The sequence below is a fragment of the Condylostylus longicornis genome, unplaced genomic scaffold (assembly GCF_029603195.1).
Source record: "Condylostylus longicornis isolate FDR11 unplaced genomic scaffold, ASM2960319v2 ptg000004l, whole genome shotgun sequence".
NCBI lineage: Eukaryota > Metazoa > Arthropoda > Insecta > Diptera > Dolichopodidae > Condylostylus > Condylostylus longicornis.
The window spans coordinates 13,637,480-13,653,181 of record NW_026577973.1 but is presented as its reverse complement, the minus strand read 5'-3'; the positions used below and the strand labels follow the sequence as shown (position 1 = coordinate 13,653,181).

General features: G+C 27.9%; 5 protein-coding genes across 5 annotated transcripts; all 5 read right to left on the bottom strand.

Moving 5' to 3' along the window:
* Positions 1–324: 324 nt before the first annotated feature.
* On the bottom strand, positions 325–870 carry LOC129607868 (cecropin-C-like). Its single transcript, XM_055519100.1, has 2 exons — positions 695–870; positions 325–608 (listed from the first exon to the last, which is right to left on the bottom strand). The coding sequence occupies exons 1-2, from the start codon at positions 791–793 to the stop codon at positions 516–518; spliced, it is 192 nt and encodes a 63-aa protein (XP_055375075.1). The 5' UTR covers positions 794–870; the 3' UTR covers positions 325–515.
* Positions 871–3,490: 2,620 nt separating this feature from the next.
* Positions 3,491–3,980, bottom strand: LOC129607876 (sarcotoxin-1B-like). Its single transcript, XM_055519112.1, has 2 exons — positions 3,825–3,980; positions 3,491–3,721 (listed from the first exon to the last, which is right to left on the bottom strand). Exons 1-2 carry the CDS (start codon positions 3,921–3,923, stop codon positions 3,629–3,631), a joined length of 192 nt encoding a protein of 63 aa, XP_055375087.1. The 5' UTR covers positions 3,924–3,980; the 3' UTR covers positions 3,491–3,628.
* A 2,148-nt stretch (positions 3,981–6,128) lies between these two features.
* LOC129610905 (sarcotoxin-1B-like) lies at positions 6,129–6,661 on the bottom strand. Its single transcript, XM_055523703.1, has 2 exons — positions 6,467–6,661; positions 6,129–6,321 (listed from the first exon to the last, which is right to left on the bottom strand). Exons 1-2 carry the CDS (start codon positions 6,563–6,565, stop codon positions 6,229–6,231), a joined length of 192 nt encoding a protein of 63 aa, XP_055379678.1. The 5' UTR covers positions 6,566–6,661; the 3' UTR covers positions 6,129–6,228.
* A 3,903-nt stretch (positions 6,662–10,564) lies between these two features.
* On the bottom strand, positions 10,565–11,061 carry LOC129611097 (sarcotoxin-1B-like). The gene is made up of 2 exons (XM_055524048.1): positions 10,898–11,061; positions 10,565–10,794 (listed from the first exon to the last, which is right to left on the bottom strand). Exons 1-2 carry the CDS (start codon positions 10,994–10,996, stop codon positions 10,702–10,704), a joined length of 192 nt encoding a protein of 63 aa, XP_055380023.1. The 5' UTR covers positions 10,997–11,061; the 3' UTR covers positions 10,565–10,701.
* Positions 11,062–13,860: 2,799 nt separating this feature from the next.
* LOC129610654 (sarcotoxin-1B-like) lies at positions 13,861–14,393 on the bottom strand. Its single transcript, XM_055523293.1, has 2 exons — positions 14,199–14,393; positions 13,861–14,053 (listed from the first exon to the last, which is right to left on the bottom strand). Exons 1-2 carry the CDS (start codon positions 14,295–14,297, stop codon positions 13,961–13,963), a joined length of 192 nt encoding a protein of 63 aa, XP_055379268.1. The 5' UTR covers positions 14,298–14,393; the 3' UTR covers positions 13,861–13,960.
* Positions 14,394–15,702: the final 1,309 nt, after the last annotated feature.

Below are 15,702 nucleotides of genomic sequence, written 5' to 3'. Positions count from 1 at the left end.
AACTATTTTAAATTTGGTAAGATAAAGTCGAATTATAGTTTACATATGCCTAAAAAAATCCATTCGGCTTTTAAGAATAATTTTTGAAAGTTTTCTCTAACTTTTCTCGAAATTGTTTTATAATCGGATTGTGATGGTGTAGGGTGTGTAATTAAGATCAACTGAACCGTTTTTGTTTTTAATTTCAATTGAAACTTTTTTTATTGCAATTTGTTTTAAAGCTTTGTATTGGCATTATAGGCATAGATTATTGATTATACAAAGCTACTTATTTATTGAAATATGTGAGAATATATGAGTGTGTAATAAATAAATTAAATCTAGTTTTGGTTTCTTTTACTTTATTTCAATTCAAATTAACGGGGATAAAAAAATGTAAAATAGTTTTTTTTTTGTTTATAAATATACAATTAATACTCATTTTATCGTAGATATATATATATAATTATGGTAGCTTTTTATATTTATATTAATATGGCAACTTTTAAGTACACATAGAAAAACACTCCATTTATTTAGCCTCTTGCCGTAGCTGCAACATTTGCTGCTTGTTGTGCAATGCCAATTCCTTGAACAGTTGCATCACGTACCCTCTGGCCCAATTTTTCCTAAAAAACCAAAAATTGGTAATTATAGAAAGCTTTTTCACTATTAAACTTTTTAACTATCATTAAAAAACTGGTTGAATACTTACAACTGGTTTGAAGGTTTTCTTTAACCAACCGGCTTGGGATTGTCCAAGAACAGCCATTAAAACAATTAAAGCGAATACAAAAACTTTTGAAAAATTCATTGCGGTTTTGGTTTTAAAGGATTTGTTAAAAAAACTGAAGAAAAATTAATATTTTTAAGAAGTTTCTTAATTGATTGTTAAATTAAAACTGATGCAGATTGAAAAAAATTCAAATCTTTTATACAAAAAAAAATGCAACGTAAAAATATGCAACTAAATTTTCCTATTTCAGAATAAACTTGAAGGGAATCACCTATTTTATAACGCAGTTAAATTATGAAAGAAAACAATTACTCTGTTGTTTTACTTAAGAAGAATGAATAACGGTACTTTTTTTTATAATATTTTAAATAAAAAAAAACATAATTGCAAAATTATTTTCTGTTTACGTTTCGTTAAAAAAAAATCCCTATTTTCGTAATGCAAAAGTGATCTGCATCGAAAACTTAAGCTTATCAAATATGACAAATTTGCGAGCAATTCTGGTGATGATGACGGCTTCGTATTTCTCGTTATACGTAATGTATCGTATTTCATTACGAATGCCAGATAAAATCGAATGAAAATATATGATGTGACAAATTCTTGAATTTGTCAAAAATATGCAGCAATTTATAGCTATAGTTAAATACTTCAAGTTAGTACTGCACTTCTTATACTGTACTGTAATAAAGTGGCTAATAAACCCGTTTGCTATACATAAATACATAATACAAAATGGTAGTGGGTTCGGCAGCTTAATACAGAATTTAACAAGTTGGCCGAATAAATTATGCTAGGTTAGGCGAAGGGGTTACCGTTCTATGCCAAATTTTAAAAACTATGGAATTTACTGGTAGTTGTATTTTATCTTTATTTAAGTATGTGCGTATAAAAACGAAACCTTAATTTTGTATAATCATTCCTTTTTAATGAGACATGTACTGAATTTTGAAAAGGCTTTGTAATTTTATTTAAATAAATCCTGTGATGGTTCTTTAAGTAATATAATTATTTTCAAAAAGCGGACAAATGAATTTTTAGAACATTTTTAAGTTCTCTTATACTAAAATTAGAAGAAGACATATCTGGTCATACACAGCATGTAGTTGATAATTATACGGACGTATTACATTTGATAATTAATATTACTAGGTTTAAGAAATCAATCAAGGGAGAGACCTAGAATGAACAAAATTTTAGCATAATCAAGAGAACGAGCCTCATGAGAAATTTGTTTAAGAATGACATTTCCATTTTTTAAAAATCGCAGTAATGGGCGTCGAGAACATATAATATCAGCAACTTTAACATATATGAAAGTAAATTAGAGCAAGCTATTGTTATTCAAAACTCTTTTTTTTTAAATTAAAAATAAGACAAGGCTACAAGGTATATAACAAGGTAAAGTGATAAACCATATTATATAGGAGTAAAACCCAAAATCGTTTTTCCAAAATCGTAAATATATGCTCGTAACTACTGCTTTTAATTATTCCTTTGCTACGCTAGAGTTGCTGAGAGACATGCCAAAATATTAAACGTTTAGCTTGTTACATTCCCTGAAAGGATCACAGCCAATAATTCAATATCAAACTCTTTTATGCCGAAAAATCACTTGGCCTTATTTTTAAAAAGCTCAGTATAATACTGAAATCCATAATGCCAAATTTGGTCCCGCTAATTTACGAAGTTTATTTTATGTTCCCTGAAGATTAGGCGGTCAATAATTTCTCCACATGAAAAATTACCCAAAATAAAAGTAGTCCTATAGAATTATTCTAATTTTTTCAAATGTTTAGGAATGATTTTAAGTTTAGGAATTCCTAATAAAAAAAAAATCAAATATAACATTCACCTTTTCAAAATAACTTATAAAATATGAAAAATAATAAAAACTGCTACATAAAGCATTTGATTTGATCATCGTATTCTCCAAATCGCTACTTATTTCTTAACGTTATATGATGCCACTACAGTACTCTTGCAAAAAAATAAATGTATTTATGTACGCGACTCACGTAATTAAAATAAAATCTATACGACTATGAAAATTATAATGGGGAGGCACGCTGCTAGTATACAAAATTTGCAAAATATTATTTAATTAATGAATTTTCTGATAAGAAAAGAAAAAACAAAAACTGCGATAAGGTGAATCCCATATACTTACACATACATTATCAGTTGTAAAGACGATCTTTCAATATTAGAAATAACTAAACTACGTATAAACTACTATAATTATATAGTTGTACAAATAAATTATGTATGTACGTTGATATGTATCGAGAGTGATATAGTATTGAAAATGAGTAAAATTTTTGTTTTGAACACTAAATTTTTACCACATTTTTATAAATATTCAAAGCTTTTTAAGCTTAAGTTACAGCATCATTTAAAGCATCATAAATTAAAGCATTATTGTATAGGGTGATTGAGTCAAAGGTGCTTTGTCGGTACTGGTTATCAACCTGTATCTTTGTCGGTACTGGTTATCAACCTGTATCTTTGTCCTAATCAAAGGACCATCTTTGTCCTTTTTTTAGCAGAAATAGTGTGAAATGAGTTTAAAGGCAGTTGAAATATTTGAAAGCCGTTTTTAAAACGGTCTGCGAATTTAATGTTGCTGTGTTTCTTGAATACCAATATAAATATCTTTTGAACATACCAACATTATTCCAAAATTGTAATTTAGGCACTTATACCTGTAGATTTATTTAAGGACAAGGTACCTAATGTCTTCCATTAAAACAAAAAAAAAAATAATTTGTTTTTTAAAATTTTTAACTTATTTATTAATTTTTCATGTTTTATATTATGAGTTTGCTTATATGTATATGTATATTATATAATTAATTTACAATTATTAATTCTAAAAATAAATAATTTAAAATTTTATTTTCTAATTTGTTCTTAACCACGTGCAGTTGCTGCAACATTGGCGGCTGCTTGTGCAATACCAATTGTTTGTATTGTGGCGTCACGTACTCTCTGTCCTAATTTTTCCTAAAAATAAAAATAAAAGTATTACACATTGTACTTATATTTCATAATATTATACATAATTATTTAATTTTATAACATTATACAAAAAAACATAAGTACTTACAACTGGTTTGAAAGTTTTCTTCCACCATCCAGCTTGTGATTGTCCAAAAACGGCCATAAGAACAACTAATGCGAATATAAAAATTTTTGAAAAATTCATTTTGAATTTTATTTATTAAATTTTAATTTTCGATTAATTTGAATAGTTAACGTTTCAGCTAAGTTGCTAATTTGAGATTGATAGTTATTCAATTGCGAATTCTGCTTATATATAGAGGGAAATCTTATTTTATGAAAACGGGGAACTTACATACTTCCTGCGGTTTCCTTTCCTAATTCAAAATATAAAGTATATTTTTTTTTGTTCTTTGTTTTTTATCTTTAAGGCAATACATTTATGCACATAATGTTGTGAATCACCTTTAGACTTTGACAAAATAGAAAAGTAATATTCCAATTATTCTTCTTAAACCAAAATTCGTTTAGGATTTTACATTCTATATTTAAGATTTAAATTGTAAAAGGGGATTCCATTTCCATATTCCGTAAAATTTAAATTTTATTACTCATTTAGATTAAAAATTTTTAAAAGAAAAAATTATGAAAAAGAAAAACTTTATTGTCGTATTAATATTTACATACTTAACCACATATTATTCGTATACTCTGCGTGCACATATATTTATACTACAGCTATTTATACAAAACCAAATATATAATAAAGATACTCGTAGATACGGTTCGAAATTGTTCAATGAAATAAAAAGAGCGATAACCTATAAGAAATAAACTGATCGTGAATGAAAAGCTTAATAAAAACAACAATAAATCGCTAAGAATGTAGGTATGTGTGACTGGTAGAATAGCAAAAACAAAAACAAGAACAGATTCGAAAACAAACAACTACTTTGATTTTACTATGAATAACTTAAACAAGTAGAAAAGAAAAGTTGTTTCACAGATATTCTAAGAACTTATGCAACTGTTATTAAAACTGATCAGAATCACTTGAATACTTCGTATTAAATTTGAATAATGCAGACTTTGTAATGATCAAATGTTGTTGACCAAAAATTGATCAAATTGTTGTTGAAGTTGTTGCAAGTTGTGGAATGGTCGGGTATGTTCAAACTTTGAAATTAATTTTTTTGGTAATGCGTTTTCCTATGGCGAATTCCCCCATCCATTTTTTTAAATTTATTTGAACGTTAAAAGTACTGTTGTTAAAAACAGTCTATTGCGAGATTTAAGTTTTATTTAAATATTTCAAAATATTTCAAATGATTGCATATATTTAGGGTCAGACGAAAAGAAATTGAAAGAGGTTTGAGAAGAGAAATTGAACTACGTGAAGGATAAATAATTATACTTTTTGATGGCATGGCATTTGCCGTTAGCTTTCTGTATTTATTAAAATTTCGACAAGCGTGTAGTGCTGTGCCAAAAATTCAAATTTTATGATTTTCCAGCGGCCAACTCTTTTAAAAGTTGTAGTGGTTGTAGTTTCGTTAAAGTGGTACTTTTAGCAGTTTGAGGTTCTAAAACCTTTAGAGAGGTGGAGATAGCTAAAAATTCACTTTTTTTGGAAAGGTGCTAAAAATACATTTGTATGTAAGTATATATCAAATTCCCGAGTATAAAGCATTAAACATTGAATAAATCGGAAAATAATTTACTTGGCGGCCTGATAGATATGTATATATGGCATTTAGTAGAGACTATATGAGTCCTTTTTTCAACTGTTTTATTACTCATGTGCAAATTATTCGTACTTGATTCATTTGCATTTTAACTTTACCTTTTTGCGTTTTTGGAAAAAGGACGCTTCATTTTTTCTTATCATGCAAAAATTTTGCAATGCCATAGTTATTAATTTAGCAAGATCAATCAAAACTTTTTTTTCTTTTTTGTTTTGCGTATATCATTTTTTATACACGTTTGTACCTATGTTTTAATTATTATATGTACGAGTATATGCCTCGATGCCAACGAAAATGATTCATTAGCAAAATAGATGGTAAATTGAAAAATTTTTTTTAATTGATTATTCAACAAAATATTTTTATGACAACGTTTATAAGATTAGCAAAAAATAAATATCGAATCATTAGAATAAAAATTGAAGTATTTATTGTTGGTTTAAGGAGTAAGTGTTAAATGTGTGCATATGGTATTTATGTATATGAGTTAAAAAGTGCATTAAGATTGGAAACTAAAATTATTAAATTTTTATTTTCTGATCACCCAGCTTTGGACAAATTTTTATATTGTGATTTGATCTCATAATTGTGTTCACAATTAAATAAGTCCTTGTACCTTTAGAAGTGTCACAAATAATAAAATATAACAAAACAATTTTTCTTAATTACAAAAATTTATTTTAAATTAAATAAATAACAAATAACATTTAAATACGAGTATCTTGAATAGTCTAATGGGTTTTTTTTTATTTAATTTGTTCATCTTTATCCTCGTGCAGTTGCTGCAACATTAGCCGCTGCTTGTGCAATTCCAATTGTTTGAATAGTTGCGTCACGTACTCTTTGGCCCAATTTTTCCTAAAATTAAAAATTAAATACAAAATTAGACCATAATTTGGCTTAAATATCTAAAGCTTTATTATTAACAAAATAATTTTAGTGTCCATTTTTGCGATTATAGATTTTATTAATTTTGGAACAATATTTTCCTATAAATACTTACAACAGGTTTAAAAGTTTTCTTCCACCATCCAGCTTGTGATTGACCGAAAACAGCCATTAAAACAACTAAGGTAAATACAAATACTTTTGAGAAGTTCATTTTAAAAAAAATTTTTTAGTAAAATAATTAAAACTGTTATAAAAATTGTTTGTTGTAAGTTTTCTACTCGATGAACAAGTTAAGAATGTTTTTATGTAGACTTGAGATACGTTTTTATAGAAATTCATTCTTCAAATCATATTGTACATTTTATTTTCATTTTAAAATGAGATACGAAAATATATGGGAATCACCTTTAATTACAGTGATATTTATTCGCGGTTATAAATTTTTAATTAGAAAACTTTGTACTGATAATAAAATGATTTCTCTGAGGAAAAAAGCTTTTATGAAATAATCTTTATATTGCAGTTTTTTTCTTAGAACTATGAAAAGTGACTTGACTGATCTAAGAAGTATGAAAGTAAAGGGATTTGGTTCCAAAAAAACCCAGAGAATTTTATTTTAGCGCATTAGTGAAGAACCTTATTGAAAGAGGAAAAATAAATAGAAAACATTGATAATTAGAAATTAAAATCAATAGAATCAATGAAGTAGTTATAAAAGCTTTTAATAGTTTCAAAAAGTTATTTACGCTATTAACTCTGAAAATAAATCAATTATCGTATATCCGCAATTTATTATTTGCCTGAATATACATGTCTGTATATATATATATATATATATATATACGCAGACTTAATACTGCATGTACAACTTACTTCCGAGGAGACAATAAAGCCTCCAACCAAATCTCTACCTTTCGCATCACAACAATATTAGGTTCTTGTCTTTTGTTTCCAACAATTATCACGTACATTTTTTACCGACCGTATTGTGTAAACAATAGGTAGGTTATGTGATGGCAACAAATTTTGCATATCGAGTTTTCGGTGGGAACGTACTTCTCCATAGTAGGGAAGTGTAAATAAACTATTTTTAGCAACCTGTCGGTCTGTCGGTCTGTCGCTCTGTCGGTCTGTCGGTCTGTGTGTACGCGTGTATCTCAAGTTCTGCTGAACCGATTTTGATGAAATTTTATATGTAAATTTATTTCCACCATAGCACGGATTGATCAACTTTTTGGATATATCAGGCCTCGGGAACTGCACTTTTTTGCGGGCCTGTTTTACATTTTTGAACATTTTGAAGAAAGTATTCAATCGATTTACTTGAAATTCCATATATAAGCTTTTCTCGACCGTCCGAAAGAATTCCTAACTTTTGGAAGAAATCAGGCATCAGCAACTGGACGTTTACTACGGGCCAAATATATATTTTTGCGTATATAAAGGGATATAATTGAGCGATTTCATTGAAATTTAATATATGAATTCCTCGTATTAAAACAATGAACATATAAATTTTTTGGAAAGATCAGGGCTCGAAAACTGATTTGCAGGCCGATTTTACATTTTTCACCATATCTACGGAACGAATTGATGGAATTTCTTGAAATTTGATATTTGAGTTTTGGTTGTTATCGAAACTAACTGACGAGCATTTCAGGGAATTCGGGTAGCACAAAGCGAATTTCTACTAAGGGCCAAATTTACATTTTTCTAGGTATGTTAACTATAAGCTTACTAATGTCCTAAAAATTGGAAAGAAGAATTTAACAGACATTTTCATAATATTCTGTAACACTTAACTATTTTTTCACTTAACTAGACAATATACAATGCGGTCGGTTATGTGCTGACTACATCAGATTTTTTTATTTATAAATACAAATAAAACTTTTAAGATTGTTTTTTCAAAGCTTTTCCATGCTTTTTAGCATCTTTGCAAAATTTTTTTAAAAATAAATGCTTATTAGTTTCACTCTGTCCATCCGTCCGTGAAATCTTCCCCCTCTGAAAGTTATAGCCCCTCAAAGTCCCAAAAATACGTTTTTGTTTCTCCTATCGTGGCATACTATAGAAAAAAACAAAACGGCTATTCAAATTTACCGTTATCTAAAATCCGTTTTTTCCAAATATTTGATGTCGTTTCTCTTCTAGATCCCAGCTTGTAAGAGCCTGAAAATTTGGCAGCTTTTAGATACTAATAAATAGTTTATTTCGTTAGAAGAAAAGTTTTTTCCATCTCCACCCACTCTCAACTTATCGCCTCTTGAAGTTTGTAAAATTTGAATTTTTGACGCTTGCCGAAGCCGCAAGTTTTTTCAAATTTCTATTAACGGGAAAAACTAACGGTCAATTTCATGACATTGAAAAACATAATTATTTTTCTTAACTCACACAATTAACCCTTAAAATCGAGCATTATATTAAGCCCTCTCTAAATTAATTTTTGCTTATATCAGAGACTGCATAAATCGTTCATCCTGAATATATGCAATCCTAGAAATAGTTTCGTATATGAATGAAAAAAATTTTGATAGTGATAGGTAGGTATAAATAAATTGTATTTAAAAGCAGTATTTTCATTTGCTGAAAGGAAAAGTGCTACAATAACAAGACAAATCATTGGTTTGACCCAACTTTATTTAACTTAATTTCAGTTATATATTGAAATATTTGAAAAATTGCATACATTTCGGATAGGGTGAAAATAAAATCGAAGGAGTCGTTAGCATAATACTCACATTTAAGCGTTAATTTCGTGAGTAAAGAAAAATAATTATATTTTTTAATGGCATGGAATTTACCTTTAGTTTTCTGCGTTTACAGAAATATGGAAAAACTTGCAGTCTCGGAAATATATGCCGTTGAAAATTTAATTTTCCAAGTTCGAGAGGTGATACCTTGAGAATGGATGGAGGTGGTACAAAATTTTCTTCTAACGAAATAAACTATTTACCGATACCTAAAAGCTCCTAAAATTTTATACTCCTACAACACACAATGTAGAAGGAAAAAGATTGATTTAGATAATGGTTAATTTTGGCCGCTATTTTGCTTTTTTAATATTTAATTATGCTGTACCACGGTAGAAAAAGCCTGCAACGAGGAGATAGGATAAAATTTTCTTCTACGGAAATAAGTTTCTTCTAATGATCTATGTACACATTAAATTTCAGCTCTCTATCTTTATGGATGTAGAAGGTTTGTAAACGAGTTCACGGACGGACGGACAAAGTGAAACGAACAAACACTTTTTTTCAAAATTGTTTTGGATTACAAAATAAACTATTTGATTTGAACATCGTCTTCTCTAAAACTCTACGTATTAATTAAACATTTGCTTAACGTTATATGATGTCAATTTAATACTCTTGCAAATAAAAAAACGTACGTAGTTCACGTAACTAAAATAAAGTCTATATCACTATGAAAATTATAATGGAGAGACACGCTGCAATACAAAATTTGCGAAATATTATTTAATTTATGAACTTACTGATAAGAAATTAAAAAACAAAAACTGTGATAAGGTGAATCCCATATGAATAAATTAATAATAAATTTAAACACGATCTTCACGTTTTCAATATTAGAACTAATTATGTGTAAACTATTATAATTATGTAGTTGCATACATATAGCTAATATATGTACGTTGATATGTTCTGAGAGTGATATAGTATTATTTTATCATATACCATGGCGTTGGACATCGAAAATAAGTAAAATTTTTGTTTAAAGCACTAAATTTTTACTACATTTTAAAGCATCATTTAAAGCATCATTGTACAGGGTGATCGAGACAAAGGTGCTTTGTTGGCACTGATTATCAACCTGTACCTTTGTCTCAATCACTCTGTACCATTATGCTTTAAATGATGCTGTAACTTTAAACTTAGTAACTTAGCTTATAGCCCATATTTAAATTTATGACATATTTGACACACGCATTTTTTTTAGCAGAAATAGTGTACAATGAGTTTAAAAGCAGTTGAAATATTTGAAAACAGTTTTTTAAACACCCTGCAAATTTAATGTTGCTGTGTTTCTTGAATGCTAATATAAATATCTTTCGAACATGCCAACATTATTCCAAAATTGTTTTTTAAACATAGTTTTTCATTTATAGGCACTTGAACCTGTAGATTTATTTAAGGACAAATTACTTAATATCTTCCATCAAAACAAAAAAAAAATAATTAATTTTTTTAAATTTTTGATTTATTTATTAATTTTTCATCTTTTATATTATGAGGTTTGCTTATATGTATATGTATATGATATAATTAATTTACAATTATTAATTCTAAAAATAAATAATTTAAAATTTTATTTTCTAATTTGTTCTTAACCACGTGCAGTTGCTGCAACATTGGCGGCTGCTTGTGCAATACCAATTGTTTGTATTGTGGCGTCACGTACTCTCTGTCCTAATTTTTCCTAAAAATAAAAATAAAAGTATTACACATTGTACTTATATTTCATAATATTATACATAATTATTTAGTTTTATAACATTATACAAAAAAACATAAGTACTTACAACTGGTTTGAAAGTTTTCTTCCACCATCCAGCTTGTGATTGTCCAAAAACGGCCATAAGAACAACTAATGCGAATATAAAGACTTTTGAAAAATTCATTTTGAATTTATTTATTAAATTTTATTTTGTGAATATTTGAATAATTAACTGTTCAGTTAAGTTGCTAATTTGAGATTGATAGTTATTCAATTGCGAATTCTGCTTATATATAGACCGAAATCTTATTTTATGAAAACGGGGAACTTACATACTTCCTGCGGTTTCCTTTCCTAATTCAAAATATAAAGTATATTTTTTTTTGTTCTTTGTTTTTTATTTTTAAGGCAATACATTTATGCACATAATGTTGGGAATCACCTTTGGGCTCTGACAAAATAAGAAAGTAATATTCCAATTATTCTTCTTAAACCAAAATTCGTTTAGGATTTTACATTCTATATTTAAGATTTAAATTGTAAAAGGGGATTCCATTTCCATATTCCGAAAAATTTAAATTTTATTACTCATTTAGATTAAAAAATTTCATATTAATATTTACATACTTCACCACATATTATTTGTGTACTGTGTGCGCACATATATGTATACTACAGCTATTTATACAAAACCAAATATATAATACAGATACTCGTAGATACAGTTCGAAATTGTTCAATGAAATAAAGAGAGCGATAACCTATAAGAAATAAACTGATCGTGAATGAAAAGCTTAATAAAAGCAATAATAAATCGTTAAGAATTTAGGTATGTGTGACCGGAACGATAGCAAAAAACAAAAAGTGAAACAAAACAAACAACTACTTCGATTTTACTATAGATAGATTGAAAAAAAAAAGTAGAAATGATAGAGTTGACCATTACACTTTGTATGGCAGCTACTGCAAAAAAATATACTACTATAGTCAATTTCGTTCATAATAGCCAGAATTGAAATTTGATATTATTCAGAATTGTTTACGTCAAATTTGAATAATGCAGACTTCGTAGCTTCGAAAATATGATCAAATTATTCTGTAAATCGTTGGAAGACGATTCTTTTAAATTTTGCACAACGTTAAGAACAATGCTGTTAAAAGCTATCTATTACATTTTTTAAATTACTTACATTTAGATACCACAAAGTTTTAAATGATTGCATATATTTAGGTTAACAAAAGAAAGAAAATTGAAACAGGCTTTAGCATAATGAACGAATTCAAGGATTAACTGCATGAGTTAAGATAAATATTTATACTTTTTGATAGCATGACATTTACTGTTATTAAGTTTGCAATTTCGGAAATATAAGTTTCCGAAAATTAAAATTTTATTTTTATCCGTGGTTGGAAAATTTAGCAACTACTTTTTTGCATTTGCAGAATATGAAAAATGTTTGTGGTTTCGTTACAAGAAATAGTTACAACTTAACGTTTTTAGAATTTTGAGGGTCTATTACTTTAAGAGAGGTGGAAATAGGCAAATATTTTCCTCAACGCGGAGAGGTTTCTTGTAAAAACTCATTTATATATTAAATTTCAGTTTTCTATCTTAAAGGAGTACAACTTTTGTTAATTGACAGACGGAGTGAAATTAATAAGCTCTTTGGGAAGGTGCTAAAATTACATTTCTCGCAACTTGAACTGTCGCTTGAGCAGGTCAAAATGTATGGAAACAAAAAGTGAATTAGACAAACTATTTTATAGTATAATTCCCCTGTTTTTGTTTTTGAAGAGACAAAGTTTAAAAAACATCAAAATATAATAACGAAACCAAAAAAATTCAATTTTCTAACAAAAATAAATAAAATAAAATCTGATTAAGTTGATATGTATATAACTTTAACTCGTATTTTTAACCACTGACTACTGCTTTTAACTAGAAAGAATTTATTATTGAAGTATATGTGCTTTAAACTTGCCGTATACCTAAATTCGGTATAGATTTTTATTCAAAAATAAGTAACTTAGTGTCAGGAACAATATCGCAAGCCGAATAAAAGCGGTCCATTTGTATCATGTCGTAACTCGGAATTTCTTATTAGAAGATGTATCTCGAGGGCATAGTGTATATTAAATTTATAACAATTATACTAACACTAAAAATTGTTTTTGTAAATTTTTTTATTTCGGAATACTTCGGAAAATAATTTGTTTGGTGACCTGATAGATATGTATATGGCACTTAGTAGAGGCTGTTTGAATCCTTATGTCGACTGTTTCAAAACTCATGTGCAAATTATTCGTACTTGTTTCAGTTGTATTTCAGCTCTACCTTTGTGCGTTTCTTCTTATCATGCAAAAATCTTGGAATATTCAGTAAATTTGTTATATCTGAAAGCAGAAATTTCGTATACAAGTACTTTTAAGACAGGCAAAATATTTTTCACTAAAAATTACTTTTTTCCCAATCGGCGATAACGAAAAATGAACAAGACCTTTAATTATTGGTTTAAGCTAGTCTCACATAGTTTTTTGAGCTTTAAAATGGAAACATTCATTAGAAATTCGATTGTTTTAAAATACTTACACTGTCATCGTTATTAATTTGGCAAGATCAATCAAAACTGTTTTTTTCTCATTTGCTTTGCTTTTAACATAATACACGTTCATACATACATATGTAAATATATATATACCTTGAATCCAACATTAGTTTTTAATTGATTATTCAACAAAATGATTTTATGACAAAATTTATAAGATTAGCAAAAAATAAATATCGAATCATTAGAATAAAAATTGAAGTATTCATTATTGGTTTAAGGAGTAAGTGTTAAAAGTGTGCATATGGTATTTATGTATATGAGTTAAAAAGTGCATTAAGATTGGAAACTAAAATTATTAAATTTTTATTTTCTGATCACCCAGCTTTGGACAAATTTTTATATTGTGATTTGATCTCATAATTGTGTTCACAATTAAATAAGTCCTTGTACCTTTAGAAGTGTCACAAATAATAAAATATAACAAAACAATTTTTCTTAATTACAAAAATTTATTTTAAATTAAATAAATAACAAATAACATTTAAATACGAGTATCTTGAATAGTCTAATGGGTTTTTTTTTATTTAATTTGTTCATCTTTATCCTCGTGCAGTTGCTGCAACATTAGCCGCTGCTTGTGCAATTCCAATTGTTTGAATAGTTGCGTCACGTACTCTTTGGCCCAATTTTTCCTAAAATTAAAAATTAAATACAAAATTAGACCATAATTTGGCTTAAATATCTAAAGCTTTATTATTAACAAAATAATTTTAGTGTCCATTTTTGCGATTATAGATTTTATTAATTTTGGAACAATATTTTCCTATAAATACTTACAACAGGTTTAAAAGTTTTCTTCCACCATCCAGCTTGTGATTGACCGAAAACAGCCATTAAAACAACTAAGGTAAATACAAATACTTTTGAGAAGTTCATTTTAAAAAAAATTTTTTAGTAAAATAATTAAAACTGTTATAAAAATTGTTTGTTGTAAGTTTTCTACTCGATGAACAAGTTAAGAATGTTTTTATGTAGACTTGAGATACGTTTTTATAGAAATTCATTCTTCAAATCATATTGTACATTTTATTTTCATTTTAAAATGAGATACGAAAATATATGGGAATCACCTTTAATTACAGTGATATTTATTCGCGGTTATAAATTTTTAATTAGAAAACTTTGTACTGATAATAAAATGATTTCTCTGAGGAAAAAAGCTTTTATGAAATAATCTTTATATTGCAGTTTTTTTCTTAGAACTATGAAAAGTGACTTGACTGATCTAAGAAGTATGAAAGTAAAGGGATTTGGTTCCAAAAAAACCCAGAGAATTTTATTTTAGCGCATTAGTGAAGAACCTTATTGAAAGAGGAAAAATAAATAGAAAACATTGATAATTAGAAATTAAAATCAATAGAATCAATGAAGTAGTTATAAAAGCTTTTAATAGTTTCAAAAAGTTATTTACGCTATTAACTCTGAAAATAAATCAATTATCGTATATCCGCAATTTATTATTTGCCTGAATATACATGTCTGTATATATATATATATATATATATATACGCAGACTTAATACTGCATGTACAACTTACTTCCGAGGAGACAATAAAGCCTCCAACCAAATCTCTACCTTTCGCATCACAACAATATTAGGTTCTTGTCTTTTGTTTCCAACAATTATCACGTACATTTTTTACCGACCGTATTGTGTAAACAATAGGTAGGTTATGTGATGGCAACAAATTTTGCATATCGAGTTTTCGGTGGGAACGTACTTCTCCATAGTAGGGAAGTGTAAATAAACTATTTTTAGCAACCTGTCGGTCTGTCGGTCTGTCGCTCTGTCGGTCTGTCGGTCTGTCGGTCTGTGTGTGTACGCGTGTATCTCAAGTTCTGCTGAACCGATTTTGATGAAATTTTATATGTAAATTTATTTCCACCATGGCACGGATTGATCAACTTTTTGGATATATCAGGCCTTGGGAACTACACTTTTTAGTGGGCCTGTTTTACATTTTTGAACATTTTCAAGAAAGTATTCAACCCATTTACTTGAAATTCCATATATAAGCTTTTCTCGACCGTCCGAAAGAATTCCTAACTTTTGGAAGAAATCAGGCATCAGCAACTGGACGTTTACTACGGGCCAAATATATATTTTTGCGTATATAAAGGGATATAATTGGGCGATTTCATTGAAATTTAATATATGATTTCCTCGTATTAAAACAATGAACATATAAATTTTTTGGAAAGATCAGGGCTCGAAAACTGATTTGCGGGCCGATTTTACATTTTTCACCATATCTACGGAACGAATTGATGGAATTTCTTG

What these genes read in the sequence shown, in the direction of transcription:
- LOC129610905 (XM_055523703.1), bottom strand. Translation starts at nt 6,565, where the DNA reads ATGAACTTCTCAAAAGTATTTGTATTTACCTTAGTTGTTTTAATGGCT. An exon ending in AGAAAACTTTTAAACCTGTT is followed by an intron (nt 6,322 to 6,466) that starts GTAAGTATTTAT and finishes TTTTAATTTTAG; the next exon opens with GAAAAATTGGGCCAAAGAGT.
- LOC129611097 (XM_055524048.1), bottom strand. Translation starts at nt 10,996, where the DNA reads ATGAATTTTTCAAAAGTCTTTATATTCGCATTAGTTGTTCTTATGGCC. An exon ending in AGAAAACTTTCAAACCAGTT is followed by an intron (nt 10,795 to 10,897) that starts GTAAGTACTTAT and finishes TTTTATTTTTAG; the next exon opens with GAAAAATTAGGACAGAGAGT.
- LOC129610654 (XM_055523293.1), bottom strand. Translation starts at nt 14,297, where the DNA reads ATGAACTTCTCAAAAGTATTTGTATTTACCTTAGTTGTTTTAATGGCT. An exon ending in AGAAAACTTTTAAACCTGTT is followed by an intron (nt 14,054 to 14,198) that starts GTAAGTATTTAT and finishes TTTTAATTTTAG; the next exon opens with GAAAAATTGGGCCAAAGAGT.
- LOC129607876 (XM_055519112.1), bottom strand. Translation starts at nt 3,923, where the DNA reads ATGAATTTTTCAAAAATTTTTATATTCGCATTAGTTGTTCTTATGGCC. An exon ending in AGAAAACTTTCAAACCAGTT is followed by an intron (nt 3,722 to 3,824) that starts GTAAGTACTTAT and finishes TTTTATTTTTAG; the next exon opens with GAAAAATTAGGACAGAGAGT.
- LOC129607868 (XM_055519100.1), bottom strand. Translation starts at nt 793, where the DNA reads ATGAATTTTTCAAAAGTTTTTGTATTCGCTTTAATTGTTTTAATGGCT. An exon ending in AGAAAACCTTCAAACCAGTT is followed by an intron (nt 609 to 694) that starts GTAAGTATTCAA and finishes TTGGTTTTTTAG; the next exon opens with GAAAAATTGGGCCAGAGGGT.